This window comes from Equus asinus, chromosome 2 (assembly GCF_041296235.1).
Source record: "Equus asinus isolate D_3611 breed Donkey chromosome 2, EquAss-T2T_v2, whole genome shotgun sequence".
In the NCBI taxonomy this organism is placed as follows: Eukaryota; Metazoa; Chordata; class Mammalia; order Perissodactyla; family Equidae; genus Equus; species Equus asinus.
In genome coordinates this window covers 160,536,121-160,555,585 of record NC_091791.1, presented here as the reverse complement: position 1 = coordinate 160,555,585, position 19,465 = coordinate 160,536,121, and the positions used below count along the sequence as shown (strand labels likewise).

Sequence of the window (19,465 nt, the reverse complement as noted above, 5' to 3'; positions counted from 1 at the left end):
CTTTTTGGATGCAGTCATTGAAATTAAAGAGGAATCCTTCAGGTCTAGTGGCAGAATCCCGTACTAAACAACAGTACTCTTTATAAGCCTGGTGAAAACCAAGTATGCTTGGTTTCATCACCATGATGTGTAGCACTAAGGATGTGGGTCTTCACAATGGCAACAACAGATTAGCTTTTATTCAGTTCCTTTTAGGCATGTCTTGCTGTAGTATATCAGGTTGCCATATGGATAAGAGTCATTCCAGCCATGTAACATTCCATTTGCCAACTCAGGGCAATAAACCTTCTTGCTATGGCAGTCCAGCCTCATTGGATCAGTTCACCCAGAATAAAAGATTAGGTCACCTAGACATTTTCCAGTATTCTACTTGAGACAAGAACATGCTTCCATGAAGCAGAAGTGAACTTGCATTTTATCATTGGAAATGTTGATTGTGGCATCACAGACTTCTAGGACTTGTGGGCACCATTTTTAGTTCTTTCTCCTGCTTCGAGCACCTCTGTCACCTACCACAGAGTTGGCTCCTAAGTTCTAAAAAAAAATAATCTCCAGTCCATGTCTTTGTTTAGTAATGCATTCCAGATGAATATGGCAGTATAACCCGAGCTTAACTTTTCTTTGGAATCATTTGACTGACACTGGCATCTGAAGGTCACTTAGGAACCCGGGCTGTGTCAGTTACATTTCATTCTGAGTCCGTGTCTGGTCGTGAATGGAATGCACTTGGCCTTGTGTTGTCATCCTCATGAAAGGACTCCCTGTGCTGACACTGGCCTAAAACGTTTGTTTTAATCTGAAGGGGGCTGCGGTGAGATCTGGTTAGGGCAGGCCAACTGGCACCAGCACAGTCGCACAGCACGTCAACCCTAGTGAAATGACCACAGTTCAGAGACCATTCTTCAGCCTTCTGGTTATATATTCATCTCTGTCAGTGCACAAAGACAGATGCACTAACTAACACTTAACAAACTCATGAGGAACTGATGTATAAATCAGAAAACTAGTGTTTCAGTTAGAGAAGAGAATTTTCCTTCATCATGATGAAAATATTTATCATACCTGTGCATCATTACCTCCATATTGCTTGACTCTACTTAGCGTTATATATTTGCTTATGTTGTTTTTCCCCTTCTAAGATTACAGCTTGGTCACCTTGATGATAGTTTTAGATATTTCAGTGTACAATTGCCTCCCACAGGTGGATAATCCAGTTTTTACTGGTTCGACTCTGAAAAAGAAGCTTCCTTCATTTGTAAGGTGGGCACTTCTCTGCTGTCCACTAGAACATTGCCTGTAATATATATTGAGGGACTGGCAGGGCCAGCCCAGGGGTGTAGTGGTTAAGTTCACATGCTCCATTTCAGTAGCCCAGGGTCCGCAGGTTTAGATCCCGAGTACAGACCAAGCACCACTCATCAACCTATGCTGTGGCGGCATCCCACATAAAATAGAGGAAGATTGGCGTAGATGTTAGCTCAGTGACAGTCTTCCTCAAGCAAAAGAAAGAGTAAGGTTGGCAACAGATGTTAACTCAGGGCCAATCTTCCTCACAAAAAAAAAAAAAGAAGTGGGACTTGGGGTCTCTGTACCTCAAGGTCTTACAGATGACAAGTAGCAGAGCCTATGTTTGTTCCTATGTATCATGTTGCATTTCTTTGCTAAGAATTTCTCTGAGAATTAAGCATTGTTTACAACTAATTGGGCTAGTGTATCATATATAAAAGTCATTCAATAAGTGGTTTTTTAATTTAATTTGATTTAAAAAAAAAACAGACTAAACCTTAGACTAGATGGAATCAGAATGTCGTGTATTCCATTCCAGTGCATTTGGGCAAAACTTCCTTTCCTCCTTCCTTCCTTCCTTCCATTTCTTCCCTCCCTCGCTCTCTGCCTCAATAAACAGGTATCGAATGCCAGCTCTGTGTCAGGCATCATGACTACCACAACACGTACGATGCAAACTGTAACATTCTCTAGAGGTCACAGGACGATGAGAGAGATGTACAGAGCAGCCCAAGATTACAACAGAGTTGCCTATGAAATAAGAGAGAGCAATATCTTGACTCATCCTGTAAAACTTAGAGGATCAAAGGTGGTCATCCCACAGAGGAGCTTTTCCAATTGAGGAAGGAAGGCACGTGAAAAGGAGGCACAGCTCGAGCATACAGATTACATGTGAATGTGGCTTGTTTAAGGGCAGAGGGCTAGAAAGGCAAGCAGCATCCAGACCAGGAACAGCCCTGAATATCATCACATGAAATTGGGATGTTATCCTGTCAGTAACGGGGAGATGAAATTAAAGAGGGGACGTGCTGGGATCTGATTTTGAGTGCAGAAATCTCTCTCATGTGGAAGACTGGCCCCAAGGCCTCATGCGCTCCGGCTGCAGCCTGGATCGCCTGCTTCACTTGGCTGTGCTTGCTTCCCCTCTCACTGCCCTCTAACAACAGTGGTCCTCTTTGCTTCCTTAACAAGGCCAACTGCTTTCCTCCTTCTGTGTCTTTGAAGGCACAGTGCATTTTAGATGAACAGCACTGCACAGTCCCTCTGTTTGAAATGCTTTGCCATCCCACTCTTTATAGCTAGTTCCTTTTCTTTGCTAGGTTTCAGGTTAAATGCCACTTCAAAGAAGCCCTCTCAGATTCCCCTTTGCTAATTTAAGTCACCCTAAGTTAGTTCTCGTACATTTTACGTTGTGCTTAATATTATCTATTTATGTTTTCATTTATATCTACCACCAGAATATAGATTCCAAGAGGGAGATTGCTCACTGATGTGTCCCTAGCACCTTGTCCGGTGCCCGGCATCTGGGTGATGATCATCAAGTGTCTGTTGAATGAATAAACGAAAATAATATTGAAGGCAGATTAATCTGTGAGAAAGGGACTGTGACTTGAGATAATAAATGACGAAGGCCAGAACTAAGGCTGTGTCTGTAGGAATGTGGATGAGGAGACTATATACAAGGGATTTTTGGAGAGAGAATTGCTGCAGTTAACCACATCAGGTGCAAGCAGTGATGGAGAAGTCTTAGAGGTGCCTTGGGTTTCTGACTTCAACAAGAATGTGTATAATGGTGCCAAAAGCATAAACTGGAGATACAGGAGGAAAAGCATGGGTAGAAGCAGAAAAATCAAGTCTGCTTCAGATGATTTGAGTCTGAGATGACTGGAGACATTTAAGCTAAAGTGTTCAATGAGCATCTGCAAATTCTAGCCTGATTCCAAGTAGATAGGGTGATGTTAGAGAGAGAACATCCCCCAAAAGGTAACATCTTTATCTGTTTGTCTCTACCCAAGATGACGATGGAAATCTTGTAGGAGAAAGGCAAATCCATTTACTGATTGAATTTTAAAGCACCTCATGATTAAAGGCAAGACTTTGGTTGTGGAGGAAGAATGGTTTCAGGAGACTGACCATAATACCCACAGCATTTGTATTTGGTCCAGGAGAGATTCTGAATAAGTCATCTACTTCTTGCTGGCTTTCCATCTGCTAAATTGGATGACTCATATTAAAAGCATTTTGGCATCCTTGGACACGGTGACTGCCTCCATGATTGCAAATTAGTGTTTTCATTCCACGTTAGTGATTTCCTCTTATTCTTTCCCAGGGGAGATGGAAAATTGCTGTTGACTATTCTTGATATAAACCTCCATATGCGTTGCAACAGACTGGGTGCCAGAAACCTCCTGGCATTCATTTGGAACTTCCCGTACACTCAGAATTCATATTTATAATATTTAATCTAACATCAAAATAAAACATTTTTCAGTTTAGTTCCTACTAGTCCAGAATCTCAGTTTGGGAGTTCAGTTGTTTCAAAGACCATCCTTCTGTTTAGGAATCTCAAATCAAAATGTAAAAGGATGCCCGTTAGTTATATGCCCAGAGTCTAAAACCTAGATCTGAGGATGCCCAGTGGACTTTGCTGCTTTTACCAGTAATTTCTAGAAATCTCTGTCATGGTTTATGCTAGTTATCTAAAACATAATGAATTTCACCAGGCATCTGAAATTCACAATGAACTGTCCAGGGCTTTCTGGAGGAACATTCTAATTCTAGCATAGAAGATCCTATACTCAAAGGCAGTTGGTCTCCAAAATTTTTGTTATGCAGTAAAAAGTTTTAGAGTATGCTTCTCAAGGTATGTTTTCGAAAACGTGTATTATGTAGATGTGTGACAGACTAATATTTACATTATAAAACATATGCAAAAATATGAATTCAGATGCGATTAATAATATTTTTAAATGTATTGCTAATTTTGATGGCTTTGGCTTCTCTTTAGCTAATATTTCAAGGCTCAATATATAAACAGAGTGAGGCTCACTGCTAACAATCATGGATCTAAACCCACATTTCAAACAGTCTTTTGTTAAACTCTGTTATAATTTATGGAGGTCAATGTCTGAGCCAATCTAACTTGTCCTTTCTTTTAACTCATCTCATGACTGATAAAGAACTTATACTAGCAATCAGTGTCTACTCTGCCATTTTCTTATTGTTGATGGATTATTTTTAATCTGCGGTTTCTCTGCAGGAATCTTTTGAAACCAACTTGTTTATTCTGCCAAGTTTAGTTTAGTTAAAACCAGATTTCAGAATCAGAGAACTTCATTTAATTGGGTCCCCCAAATCGTAATATGTTGGAAGTAAAAGAACAGCTGAGGATATCACACGTGAAGGAGTTGACCCACCAAAAATGGTATGTGATCATGACCTGCAGACATACGGAGGGAAGGTGCCAGGGGCAATCAACTTATTTAATATTGGTGAAGCTCAATTTCTTAAAAAAATCTTTAGATGACTATAAACAGTAGCTCCAATACTTCCCTTTCTTTTCCCACCCTTCTCTCCTCCCACTGAGTGTAGAACACCTGAGCTACAGGGGTCCCACCCTCCTCTTTCTAAACCGCTCTACATTCCTTCACTCACAGAGCTGAGTCCAAGAAGGAGAGGGTGGCATTTCTTTGTACCTTACCTTCAGGCAACTAGCTGAGACCATCCAATCTGCCTGGAATGTAATTTTGGCTTAAAAGAACCAGAACTAATGGAAGAACAGAAGTAGCTTAACCCAAATTGTTTCTCATTCCACTGCCCTACAGAGAATAGAGGGGATGAAGGAGGGGAAGTCTTGTGAATTCTATGCCTGTGCCCTTCTTTGAGGTTTGAACCATGGACAATTTTAATTGCACCTATAAAATGGCACCTTGGGCACCTTCAGGCATAAATAGTACATGCTTGGACTTAATCGAGAATTGGGATTTTTGCGTTGTAAGCCTGAGTGATTTTGAGCTTTTGGGATAGATTAGATGTGTGTCCCTTTTGGGATTGTCATTTCTCCCACCTCCCAGCCAGCTCCTGTCTACTGTGTCATTTATCCTTGCCTCCAGTTTCCATCAAAGCCCAAATTAAGGTCTGTACCAACTAGCATGACACACTAGCAGGCATTTGGCAATGTAGATGAGGATTGTAAAATATATTCCCTTGGCTGTTCTTATTCTTTCTGCTTCTGGAGGCAACTTTTGTGTTTGTTCATTCTTCGTGTCTTTAATTCCCTTTTTAGTCAGTTCTGGTATGCAGTGTAAAATTATTAATATCTTTGCAAGGAAATTAGACTTTACGTTAGGGTAGATTTGATTTCCTTTATGTATTTTCTTTTAAGTTAATGCCTTTTCAAGTTTCAGGTTTCTTTTTTCTGGAAAATCTTTTGCTATGACTTCAACTGCAATACTGATTATTGTGAATAACTGCACATAAAGATTGAAATAGTGTATCAGAATGAAGTATTAGGGATACTTAAATAGTAGTGAAGTTATGGATGTTATTACACAAATGAAATTTTTGGAGCATGGGCTATATATGGTTCCCACTGCGAAATTGCTGATTAATGTAAAAAGCATGTGATGCCATTTAGAGACCAAGGTGTCTATATACACAGGGACCACAGTAGCTCCCACTTCATACAATTAAATCTAAAACACTTAGAACAATGCCTGGCACACAGGAAGCTCCCAATAAACGCTAGCTGTTAATTTATGAAGTATTAAACCCCAGTAAGGTCTGCCTCCTGTCCCCACCTTCTGAAGTAATGGACAGAGATTTCTTTAAGCTGCTTAATAACTGGTGCCCTGTAGATGTGAGCTCAGGTGCCAATCTTTAAAAAAATAATAATAATAATAATTGGTACCCTTAGCATTTTGTCTGGATATGTACTGGAGTGGGGCTTTGCATGTACCAGTGTCTATAAAGGTGTTCCCAGTGCCGATTGGAGGTGGAACATAGTGGCCAGTAGGGAAAAAGTGAGCTGTATTGCAGGAGGGTTATAGGAGAGCTATGACCGCGGTGAAGAGACTCGGTTACAGAGCTCTCAGTGGTGCAGGTTCTGGGAAGCTCTTACCCTGGCCTCAGAGTGGTCCTCCCATCCTCCACTTCTCTCTGTTGGCCTCATTGTTTTCACCTCTTGCTCAGTTTTATCATGAACTTAGGCTTCACTCTCAGTGCCGACCTCGTTGTTGGGAGGTGAGGCTGGGGGAGATGTCCGTACTCTGCCTTTCCCCAGCTCTCAGATTCTATCACTGCCCTCTCCCCTGTCCCCACATCCTTGCCTTTTCCTGTAGAGATCAGGGGAGTTGGTCTGTGGGAGTTTTTAGGGGTAGGTTACCTGAGAGTTGTAAAAATCCAAGGCCTTCTATGTTCCTTTCTCCATTCATTCTCCTTTCCTTACAAATTGAGTATTTATAAAGCCCTAAAAATATCAGCAATTTGGGCAAAACAGCTAAGTTTTATGTTGGCTGTTGGAAAGTTTACATTGTTAACAAAATAATTTCTATTAATGGAGTCAAATAATCCTATTAATCTTTGCTTTCTTGGGCTGAGAATCTAGTCCATTTGCAAACGATTCTTAAACACCACTTTGTCCAAGATATCGTGTCAGCTACCTAAGAAGCCTAAAACGGGCTTCCTAGAGGTTATTTTTAAACCAACATCAGCCAAAGCCTGGTAAGCCAACACAACCCTATCTGTCTGTGACATCTTCCCCACCTTGGATGACCAGATTTACTTTGGCTAACCAACAGACCAAGTAGTGTGCTTTTCTTACCTCAATCCCCCATGTGTTTCTTGCCCAAAGGTGCTCCTTCAGTCAAAAAGAACAGCTCCCTTAAGTAACTGCTTGTTTTTTACTAATTAGAAGCCCTTCAAACAGCAAACATGGCCGTTCTTTGTTTATTTGGACATAGTGCACTTGGGGATGGAAAAGGATTCAGGGTTAAAAATGGCTAGAGGGCTAAGAGAATTCCCGCATGTTCTTTCTGCTTCCCCTGGTCTTGTGAAAAGCTGTCTTCAAACTAGAGAGGGAATTTACCCGTTGTGTAAGGCCCCGACCTTGTGCATGTGTCTGAAGCAGGCACGGAGTTTTTATGTGCCCCTGTTAGTTTGAATTTGTGATACCGATCTGCTTTTTGTCCCTGCTGACGGTTATTATATCTTAATGGGCGAAACACTACTCTAATGATCCTTGTGTATATAGTTCTTGGAGTACAGAGCAGGCACCAGAGGACCACATAAAAATGTTTGCCTCAATTTCCCTGCAAAAAAGGAGCCCAGAAACCAGACTTGACCAAGTAACAGATTTTTAAAGGTAAAGGAACCCAATAAAATTACCAGCTTTTCACAGCGTGTGTCTACTTCCTTTCGACATATTGTGAGGTGTAGGTGAAATATTCTAACTGAACTGACAGTGTGAGCGGGGATAACTAAGGAGAGAGGGAGATAAAAGTAAAAACCACCAGCAATGATTGATATTGCAGTAGCAATGAGTTGTTGGGGTCTCCCCTTTGTGGATTTGACACTTCACCTTTCTGACACCATCTGCAGGAGTGTTGGTATAATGAGCCCTATACAGATGGGAACAAAAGCTAGAATTACTTGGAATTACTGTATCAGGGCTTCGGGGCATGCTGTAAAATTGTATAGGCTGGCGTTTGCTTATTCAGCTCATGAGATAAACAGTGTATAAGTCTGTGTGTGAAAGAGACAGAGCAAGAGAGACAGAGTATTTTTAAAACAGAGGAAGCTACCTGATCCTAGGTAACTCCAAAAATATTTTAATCGATCACTGACTTCTTTCTACATTGTCATCGACAGTTAACTAATTAAATGGGTTCATGTAATGCTTGTAAGTTTGATGGTGAGTGCCTTCAAAAATTGATTCTCTAATACACTGTCCCAGTATTTGGGGAATAGAATTATCAGATGTTGATTTTGGCCCTGTGTAGGAACTTAAGCTGTTTTTGGTGAATAGGAGGCAGAATTATGTGTGTGCAAGACAGCTCTCCTAGGAGTCCTATGATTTATGCTCTTTTTACTTTTTAGACCTTTGGCCAATAACCTAACCTTCCTCTGTCACTCTGTAGGATAGAAATAATAGAAATGATTTAATTTCCTTAAGCTCCTGGGCTCAACCAGATGATCTCCTCATAGTGCTTCTTCCACCTCTGAATTTTATTTTACTTTTTCTTTTATTTTTAAGATCCTTTTGTAGGAGAGGAGAAGCCTCGGTGGAATACTTGGCATTGGCCCTAAATTAATCTCTCTCTCTCCTTCTTCCTTCACTAGTCATTTTCCCCTTCCCTCATTCCTCCCCCAGGTCCTTGGGGGGAGATGCACAGGCATGTCCAGCACTGAGGCTCCTCTGCCTACTTCTGTGGATGGCATGAAGCCTCAGAGTGGTTTTACAGTCCGGTTTCGTCAGTCCCAGTGCTGGAGTGTGATACCACCCTGTCGTGCTCTACAGTGCCTTTCTCCTCTGTCCTCTTCCTTCTGTCCACAGTACTCAGGTTTTGGCTACCTCTTGCCCACTGGAATAGGTTCAAAGCCAGTCTTTCCAAATTTTGGCCTGTCCTCTGTAGTATAACCCCGTCCAGTTGACTCCCCTGCTCGTAACTGCTCAATGCCTCTCTTCCATGTATGAAGTGCATTACAGGCTCTTCATCATGGCATTCAGAATTCCACAAGATCTTCCTCGAGATTCTGATTAATGCTCTCTTCAAGCAAAGTTGAACTGCCTGCCATGGCCTGCACGTTCCGTGAGCCCATCTGCATCTGTTTCTTCCATGTGGAATGTCTCGCATCCTTCCAGTTGATGTTCACTGGCACTTGTAAATTTACGAATTGTCATTGCTTAGAATGAATTTGGTTTAATTAATGGTAATTAATAAATGAGTGTTTTAGGTGTCTGCCTGAGGCAATCTGACAGTTGAATTTTTACTCATAACCTTTTTCCTCAAATGGTAGTGCTATTTAAAACACTTTTGAGGGTTAAGAATGAGGGGAAAGATATTTACTTTATTCATGAGAAAATTCAGTTATTAAAGTTACTTATTTTTTGGTGTGGAATATTCAGGTAAGCAGTGTATCTATACTGAATGTGTCGGTGGGGCATGATCGTGCACTTCCCCTGATTAAACCTAGATTTTTTTAATAGGGACGAATGAGAGTGGGCAACAACCTTAATTCACATACAACCCCCCGATAATATAATATTTTCATTTCTTAAAATTCTATTTCTTTTTAAAGTCTGTTTTCTTTTTCAAGACCCCATATTCTCTTTATCAAGAAACTTTTTGTGATACCCAACGGAAGGACCCACTCTTTGGGGCTCCTGTAGTGTCCATCCCATCCACAGATATTTATTTTATTCCCCTCTTACACCCTGGCCACTATGCTGGGTGCTGGGGTTATCAACATGCATAGAAATGATGTCTGACTACAGGGTTTTCACACTCCAGTCGGGGAGGGAAACTGTTATGCAACACACCATAATACAGGTTCTCAAAATAGACTCTCTTCACCCTTTGTAAAGTATGAGTGCCGTGCCATGGAAGAGGAAATAAGAGTGAGGACTCAATGATCTGAAGGTCGAAGGGTGTCTTTCCAGGGCAAGAACCGTCGCCTGAGCCTTGGAGGGTGAGGTGTAGAAAGGGAGGCAGCCATGGCACATTCAGGAATGGGGAGTTGCCCAACATGGCTGGAGCACTGGTTACATGGGAGAAGCAGAAGTGGTAGGTGATGAGACTGGAAGCATAGCTTGGGGCCAGGAAAGGATGAACTTAAAAATCAGGCCACGGTGTTTGGTCTTCACCCAATAGTTAAAGGAAAGACAATTGAGGTATTTTAAACATCAGAGTAAAATTTGGAGACCCATATTTAAAAAAAAATAACTTTGGTGGTATGACGAGGGGTGGATTGATGGGAAAGATAAAAATTAGGTTGACTTTCTGAATGAACCCCAAAGTATCTTGTATTTCCCTTAAGACTTTTGATAGATTATTTTTGTGGTTAGAGTTGCTTGTGCGTATACCTTTCCTGTTAATAATGCTTCCTGAAGTTGGACCTTCAGCGGGTTTTGAAGGACCAAAAGGGTGTGATAGCAATTACTCCTATCTGAAACGCTCAAGACTTCTGGAAAGCTTCGTTTATGGCACAAACTACTCAGTAGTTGCAGTCTTCTATTTATAATTCTTTCCAGATGCTAAAGGAGATAAGGCAATAACAAGCATTAACACACGTTAACAATGTGTATATTTAAAATCATAATAGTCAAAGTTCAGAGGTGCAATTTTGAATTCATACCATTCTCTATGTGTTATGCCAAGCATACATATTACCTCACTTAATCCTTTCAGTAAATCGTGTTACACTCGTTTTATGGATATGCTGAGGCTCAGACAGTTTAACTTGCCAGGATCACATAGTAAGTAAGTTTTGCTCTCTCTGTAAACGTCATCTTGATCTTTTTCTGACCCTTGAGCTTGTTCCTTCGTCAGAAAAAGAAACTTGCTTTCATAGTTACTTCTCCCTGGTATGCTTTTCTCCCAGATATTCACAGAACTGACCTCTTCAGCTCTTAGCTTAAATGTTACCTCCTCAAAGAAGCCTTTCATTGATCATCCTATCTAATGTTGCTCATTTCTCTACTTCACTTTCTTCATAGTATTTCATTATCTGGAACTGTTTACTTGTTTTTGTGTGTGTGTGTGTGTGTGTGAGAGAGAAAGATTGTCCCTGAGCTAACATCTGTGCCAATCTTCCTCTCTGTTATGTGGGATGCCGCCACAGTGTGACTTGATGAGCAGTGCCAGGTCCGCATCTGGGGTCCAAACCCGCAAACTCCCAGCTGCCAAGCTGAGTGCACGAAGTTAACCACTATGCCACTGCGCCAGCCCCTACTTGTTTATTTCCTGTCCCCCTAAGCTAGAGTTTAAATTTCATGAGATCAAGTACTTTAAATGTCTTATAGACTTTTGACTTAATATATTCACAGCATTTTAGAACAGTTTCTGGAACGTAATACACAGTCAAAAACATTAACTCAAGGGATGGGTAAATGTAAGAATATCTGTCTCCACAGCCCGTACTTGTTCTCTGGTCACATCCTCCCAGATGTTTTCTTTCTGCTACCTAGCACACTGTGGGGGAATTGGCTGACCACATACCCCATCAAATTGTGTATCAGGGACCCACACTGATTAACTTTTAAAAGCCAAATATTTGCTCACTAGGAAAAGAATCCCAAGATCATTGTCCTTCCCATTAGTTTAGCTTACATATAATCAAGTAATCTTGTAGTTCATATATAGTACCTAGGATGTATGATTAGTTTAGAAGTGGATGTTTCTGATAAATTATTTTTAGAATTTTACATTTTCTTATTGCGTTCACATTGGCTGATTTTTGTAGGAGAATGTTGGAATTTATATAACGTAGACTTTGTTTCTGGCTATTTTGTTCTTGTTTTTTAAAGCACCAGACATTTAAAAATGCCTGGTCTATCTAATAAATTAGTGAAGTCATATTATCTCCACACAAAATAACAGTCCTAGGAGGATAAATTCTTTCATTCTTTCCTCAAACTACATTTTTCTTTTGTGGTTTCAGATGGACCTTTTCGGAAGTGTAATTTTCCTTTGTCCTGGTGGAATCTGAGACAACTCACTTTGTCACTAGCACACTAACCTCTTCTCTTCTCACTACCCCACCGATTTAGAAGTAGATTGCTGATTAACTCCTAAGTTAGAGAAGGTGGCCGGCAAAGGAATTTTAAGTACATTTCTCGGTGTTCTGTGAAGTTACATGATCTTAGCTCAGTTAATTAACTTTGTTAAAATTGTGTAAAGGGGTTCATATGATTCTAAACTACAGAAGAAGAAAAACAGTTTGAAAGCAACCTGCCCTTTACCTGATCCCTCCCTCCTCCAAAAACCGTGGTGTACTGCCAGTGAACAGAGTAATGGTTGACGAGCAAAATTTTAAGGCATTCTAAATATCACTGTTTGGTTTAATAAAATTAATTAGCCTGCCACGGAGAAAATTTACTAGCGTGCTGGTTAATTTCACAATGTAAAGTCAGAGTAGGGAGGTGGGTTTGAAGGAACAAACCTTATTAGTTTTGAATAATTATTTAAAGATGTGGAGCTGCCTATTTCAAACACTTTGATTGCCAAATCCATTAAGCCTTTAAAAATCTCAATGTTTGTATCTCAGTATATACGGGAAAGAATTCCTCTAGATGAAATCTTAAGCGTATTAGTTAATAGCTAAATGACTTTAAGATACAGAACAAGTAGAATCCTAATAAAACCATGGGAATGAGAACTTGCCTTAAGACTGGCTCATGGGAGGTTTCCATAATCTTAATTTGCCATTGATGCAATTATTGCCTTTTCTTGTCTTTTTAATCCAAACAATATGTTTGCAGTGGCCATGGAAAGGTGCCTGAAATCACATGGCTGAATTCATTTAATTTGCCAACATTGTCTTTTTTCTTTCTCTCTTCCTGGTAATGGGCAAGAGTCAGTCCTAGTGCATTAGGTACTAAATCTCTTCAATTACCAGCCGGGGAGAAAGATTTAAAATTACGCTTCAAACCTACAGACTGATTTAGTTTTAAAGCACAAACACTTCTCCTGTGGAGCCTAAATTAAACTGCAGAAAGGACATGGAGCTTGAGGAATTAAACTAGGCAGGGCCGAGGCTCAGGCCAGCAATAGGAACCATTTTGGTTTTGTTCACTGGGGCCTCCTTGGTGTAAAAAGAAAGGGAGCAGGAACACATGGAAAGAAAGTACAGCAGGATACAGTCATGCGCCACGTAACGACGTTTCCGTCCACAATGGACCGCATGTGTGATGGTGCTCCCGTAAGATTGGTACCATGTAGCCTAGGTATGTAGTAGGCTATACCATCTAGGTTTGTGTAAGTACACTCTAGGATGTCCACACAATGATGAAATTGTCTGGTTACACATTTCTCAGAACGTATCTCCATCATTAAGCAACTCATGACTCTATTGCTTAGAAGTTAGATGTGGAGTCAATATTGGTGTGGGGAGTCTAATCAAACACTTTATTCTTTTTTCTCTTTCTTTTTGGGTGCTCGGCAGCCATTTTCAATGTGGATGACTCTGTGGTTGATCTGGAGACCCTGGCAGCCTTATATGAAAATGTGAGTATTGGGGCCAGCCCGGTGGCACAGCCGTTAAGGTTGCACGTTCTGCTTCAGCGGCCTGGGGTTCACCAGCCCAGATCCCAGGTGGGGTTCTACACACCCCTTGTCAAGCCGTGCTGTGGTAGGCGTCCCACTTAGAAAGTAGAGGAAGATGAGCATGGATGTTAGCTCAGGGCCAATCTTCCTCAGCAAAAAGAGGAGGATTGGTGGCAGATGTTAGCTCAGGACTAATCTTCCTCAGGAAAAATGAAATGTGAATATCAAAGACCTGCAGAACCAGAATTTCCATATTTTCGTATCTTTACTAATTAAAAAAAATACTAAGGTCTAACAAATGGTTATATGTGACTCTTTCCACCTGAAAAATCACTGAGCCATTCGTGTTCTTTGACACTAAGGATTTTGACATAGCATGGAAGAGATGAGGCACAGAAACATAAGCTCGAATGAGAGCAGACATGAGAAAAGCAATAGGTTCCTAAACCCTCCTGTGGTATCTGGCTTAGTAGATCTCATCGCATACCTGCAGTGGAGGGTGGTTCAAGGTGGAGACCACTTCTGTGCCACAGAACGCAGCCTGTGGCTTGCTGTCAGAGTGAATGATGGTAAGCTACCTGCTTAATGTTGGTGTACACCAGTGTCTTCCTCTGAGGAGAGGAAATGCTAATACAGGCTTGGATGATTACCTTTAGTGCAAATGAGCTGGTGGCATTGCATGTGAGAAGTGATAGAGGATGTTGAGTATGTGTTTTAGACTTAGAGTCATTTAGTCAGTCTGAGGTTTGAGATCCAGCTCTACCATTGACTGCTGAGTGCCCTTGGGCCAGTTACTAAAACTCCTTAAGCCTATGTGATCATCAGTACAGTGGGGATTATAATGGGTTTTACCTGTTCTTTTTGTGAGTATTAAAAAATAATTCAGGGGCTGGCCCAGTGGCACAGCGGTTCAGTGTGCACGTTCCGCTTCTCAGCGACCTGGGCACCACTTGGCATGCCATGCTGTGATAGGTGTCCCACATATAAAGTAGAGGAAGATGGGCATGGATGTTAGCTCAGGGCCAGTCTTCCTCAACAAAAAAAGAAAGAAAGAAAAAGAGGAGGATTGGCAGTAGCTAGCTCAGGGCTAATCTTCCTCAAAAAAAAGAAAAAAAGAATGCAATATATGTAGCAGCCGCAATGTATTTTGAAAATAAACAGTGCTGTACATGTATATGGTCTTTAAGTTATGGTTGTATGTGGAAATAACCAGCAGAATTGGCAAGCTCTCTTGAGAATATGACACAGGAGAGTCAGAATTGCCATAATTGTTAACTATTCTGGTTCACTGACTCTTTTAGGATTTGAAAACATAGATTGAACCAGCTTCTCTTTATACTAAAGTAATGCTATTTCCCAGGGAGCTAGCTGGAGCACTATACTATGCTGTCGTCACCGAGCTCAGAAAATGATTCACTGCAAGGGCCAGCCCTGTGGCACAATGATTAAGTTCACATGTTCTGCTTTGGCAGCCCAGGGTTTGCTGGTTCAGATCCTGGGTGCGGACCTATGCACCAGTTATCAAGCCATGCTGTGGCAGGCTTCTCACATATAAAGTGGAGGCACAGATGTTAGCTCAGGGCCAGTCTTCCTCAGTAAAAAAGAGGAGAATTGGTAGCAGATGTGAGCTCAAGGCTAATCTTCCTCAAAAAAGAAGAAGAAGAAAAAAAAAAAGATTCACTGTACTACTTGTGACCCCTGGGACCTTAAGTAGCTTATAGAAAATTTCCATAGAGTGATCATCCAGGCCTAGAGAGATTGCCAGTTCCCTACACATTTTTACATCCTTTATGAACATCAGGAGCTGTTTAGTGTGGCTGGGTGGGAATTTCTCACATTTCCATCAGTAAGGCTTTCATTAACAGCCAAAGGCACACAAATACCAGGCCTTCAGGAGCTAATGGTGCATTTGTTGAGGACCTAAAGGCCAATGTGATGTTGTGGAAGAAAAAGAGATTCCCAGTCAGGCCCTTTGCCAGCTTCTGGGTGTCAGCCGGTGGGATCATCTATGAAAGACGGATATAATAATCGTTGAAGTACTTTGTAAAAGGTAAAGTGCCTTCTAGATGATGCTTGTTACCATGGGCTCAGGACTGTGCTCATGGTCGGTACTTGTTAGCTCACAGTAGAGGAAAGCTGCATACAACTGAAATCGTTGGATAGACGGAGAAAGTATGTGACTAAATGCCAAAATAAGCAGTACAGACAATGAGTTCTTGGAAAATTCAGAAAAAGAGAAGAAGGTGACTAAAAGTAAAGTCAGGGCTGTTCTGAGGATCAGGAAGCAAATGCTAAGGACAATTTGACCGTGTCTGCTTCCACAGGGAGAGACAGGGAACTCCAAGGGAGCAATCAAACGTTCTGGCTTCTGAACGCAGCTAAAGTCACTTGTTAGGACCCTTTGTATTAGCCAGGGATTCTCAAACGTTAGCATGCCTCAGAATCACCTGGAGGGCTGGCAGGGCCCCACCCCTGGAGTTTCTGATGTCTGGGATAGGGCCAATAATTTGCATTTCTGGCTAGTGACAGATGATGCTGATGCTGCTGCTCCAGAGACCACACTTTGAGACACACTGCTGTAGACAGATTCTCACTGCTCCCTTTTTGTGTGTTTTGTTTCTATTTCAACCCAGAGAGCCCAAGAGGATGAATTGGTTAAAATAAGAAAGTATTACGAGACATCCAAAGAAGAAGAATTGAAGCTGCTGGATAAACCTGAGCAGTAAGGACGTTGAACACTTTTCTGTTAGGCCAAAGGGAGAAGTGCAGTCTCTATCTTCCTGCTTGATCATGTCTAAATTGTGCAGGGAGCGAAGTCACAGCACCCTCATTCCCGTGACCTATTGCGTGCAGCAGAAATGACCTGACTGCCGGGAAGAGCAGTCGGGAGATTTGTGCCGCTGGATGTAACATCTCAACCCCCTTCCCTACCCCTCGTGACTTCCCTTTCTTGTTCTAGCAACTTGTTAATTCCTCCTAGACTAAACATTCTGGCCAAAAGGGTAACTGAGGAAGGAAGAAGTCATTGCTCTGTTTAGGGTTCTGCTGAGGCAGTTAAAAAGATGATGTCAGAGTCACAGAATTCAAATGGATTTTTCGAAATCCAGTAAATGTAGCCTGAACGTGCCAGCTTTCTCCCAAATTTCTCCACCTGCTCTGCCCAGTTTAGATGTGGCTTTCTGTTATCTTCTCTTTGCATGTGCTTGTTCTTGTCTCCATTCACTGTCTAGAGTTGTTTGCTCCATGATTTTGGGGTGGTGTTCTTTACCCTTTGGAAATCCAGAACTCAAATACGTAACTGAGTGACTCTCGTCCTTGGCTGGGCTCTTCGGGTCTGCAAACCACAGATAAGCTTCTGGGTCTCTTCAGCTCCTGAACCCCACCCAGCTTTTCATGGCCCACGACTCTGAGAATGTGGAATGGGTTCAGAGTAGAGAGAGGGCTCTTTTGCTTATTGCTACCATGAGCGCTTCATGTCCAATTCAGGCCATCCCTCTCAGCCTGGAGATGAGGTAAGGGATAAGAAACAGAGGAAACTGAGTGATCAGGTTTAGGATAACAAGTCAGCCCTAGAGACATCCAAGGTTTTATGGCTTGTACTGAAACCTCCATGCCTTGCCCTTGGGTCTTTTAGAATGGCTCACTCCTCTTGGATGCCTGAGCATTCGGGTCCAGAAAGACATCCTAAATGACAGGGCGGGAGATGTCTAGATTTACGGAGTTATTGACAAACCTTCATGATAATTTTGAGAGCCTTAGATGAATTGCTCTCACATGGAGCATAGGCCAGGAACCCTCCACCTCCAAAGTTAGTTCAGGAAGCCTTGGAGTATTGTGAAACAGTGAAAATGGGGTTTCATTGCCCTTCTGTTCCATCAGCTTGAGCCACCCTCCTTACCAAGTCCCACCCCTGACTCATCGTGTGGTCCACTCCCAAGTCATAATTAAAATATAATTAATTCCCACTAAGGTGCTAATGACTGAAAATGAAGTGACTGATAATGGGGTATTTAGGCACTGACAAGGCCATGGGGAGTACTTGAAGACTGTCTTAGTCAGCTTAGGCTGCTGTAACAAAGTACCCTAAACTGGGTGACTTATAAACAACAGATGTTTGTTTCTCACTGCGTTGGAGTCTGGAAGTCTAAGATCAGGCTATTGGTGTGGTTGGGTTCTGGGGAGAACTGGCTTCCAACTCCCAGCTTCTCTTTGTATCCTCACATGGCAGAAAGCAGAGAGAGGAAGCAAGCTCTTATGTCTCTTCTCCTAAGGGCACTAATCCCACTGGTGAGGGCTCTACCCTCGTGACCTAATTACCTCCCAAAGGCCCCACCTCCTAACACCATTGCATTGAGGGTTAGGATTTCAACATAGGAATTTTAGGAGGACACAAACATTCAATCCTTAACAGGGAAAATAGGGCATATCAAACATTTGGGCAGCACAAACTGTGCCACGTTGAGCAATGACACTCAAAACCTAGAGCTGGCAAACTTTTCCTGTACAGGACCAGATAGTAAGTATTTTAGGCTTTGTGGGCCTTACGATCTGTTGGAACTACTCAAACCTGCTGTGTGGTGCAAAAGCAACACTAGACAATACGTAAACAAATGGGCGTGGCTGTGCCCCCGATACAATTTTATTTATGGACACTGAAATTTGAATTTCATGTCATTTTTACATGTCATGAAACATTATCCTTTATGGATTCTTTTTTTTCAAGCATTTAAAGACGTAAAAACCATTCTTAGTTGATGGGCCATACAAAACCAAGTGGTGGGCTGGATTTGGCATGTGGGCTATAATTTGCCAGCCCTGCTCTAAGCTGTGGGAATGGCCAACCCAGCGAAAGGAACAGTGGGTTTCTGCCAACAGAAGTATTGCCCTTTTCCTTTCGTGTTAATGCCTTTCTGGCATTATTTTTCAAGATTAATTGCCAGGGCATAGAATACTGGTAGCAGGTAATTAATAGATAACTGATTATTCCTGCCTTCTCTACTGGTGATCTGGATAGAAGAGTGTTTTTAATGTTTGTAAATGGTCATTGTAATGGCTTCCTGAATGTGCTAAGCTATTGCTGACAGCAATGAGGACTGTCGTGTTGTCCCAGTGAAGAGATGTGCTTGGGCTCAGTCACTGGAGGGTGAGGTGCAGAGAGATGGAGACTTCAGGCCTACGTGGATTTTACCCCCACTCTTGACCTCCTGCACAGGGAAGCAGTTGTTTGATTTATGCCAGAGTCAGATTTTCTGGCAACTTATTTCCCATTAGCTCCAAATGAGTTGACTATAAGCATGTTTTACATAATGGAAAATATGAATCATTTTTAGCTTCAGCATTGCAGTTTCCTAAGATCCCTGCAGTGCCAGTCCTATAAATCATAGCATGGAGAAGCCAGCCTCTTCACTCACCTCGTCAGCTTTCTTCTTCCCCAGTCCTATATTTAGAAAGCCATTATCCCAGAGAGATGTCGTCTGTTTGGGACCAGGCTCTCTGAGAGCCACTCTGGCCAGGGTTGGCCCTCAACTCTGCAGTCTGCCTTGGGATGGTGGTGAGGTGAGGTGGGGCTCTATTTGGTTTGATTAGACCTGATTCTTTTTGTGGTCTAGAGTGAGGACACCATATACAGCCTATTGGGATGCTCCACTAGGGTCCACAGCTGCATTGGGATCCCCCACAAAGGAGATACATTGACTTGCTGAAACGAGGCTCTGTTAGTGTACTCCTCTATGGAAGAATACAGGTTACAACATGAAATTGTGCTGTGTACACAGCCCCTGTGTGCACACACACCTGAAAAAATACCATATGGGGGCTTAGAGGATGATAAACCAAATGTTAGTCCCGTAAAAACAATGGGCCATGGGCCGGCTCCGTGGCCGAGTGGTTAAGTTCGAGCGCTGCACTTCAGCGGC

General features: G+C 42.0%; 1 protein-coding gene across 4 annotated transcripts in view; it reads left to right on the top strand.

Annotated features, from left to right (window-relative positions):
* Window positions 1-19,465, top strand: part of FMN1 (formin 1) — a 340,681-nt gene that overhangs the window by 199,993 nt on the left and 121,223 nt on the right. For all 4 annotated transcript variants that reach the window (XM_070503784.1, XM_070503796.1, XM_070503780.1 and 1 more), the window contains 2 exons: window positions 13,450-13,511; window positions 16,184-16,272. In XM_070503784.1, the coding sequence (XP_070359885.1) occupies window positions 13,450-13,511; window positions 16,184-16,272 (151 nt within the window). The remainder of the gene's footprint in view (window positions 1-13,449; window positions 13,512-16,183; window positions 16,273-19,465) is intronic.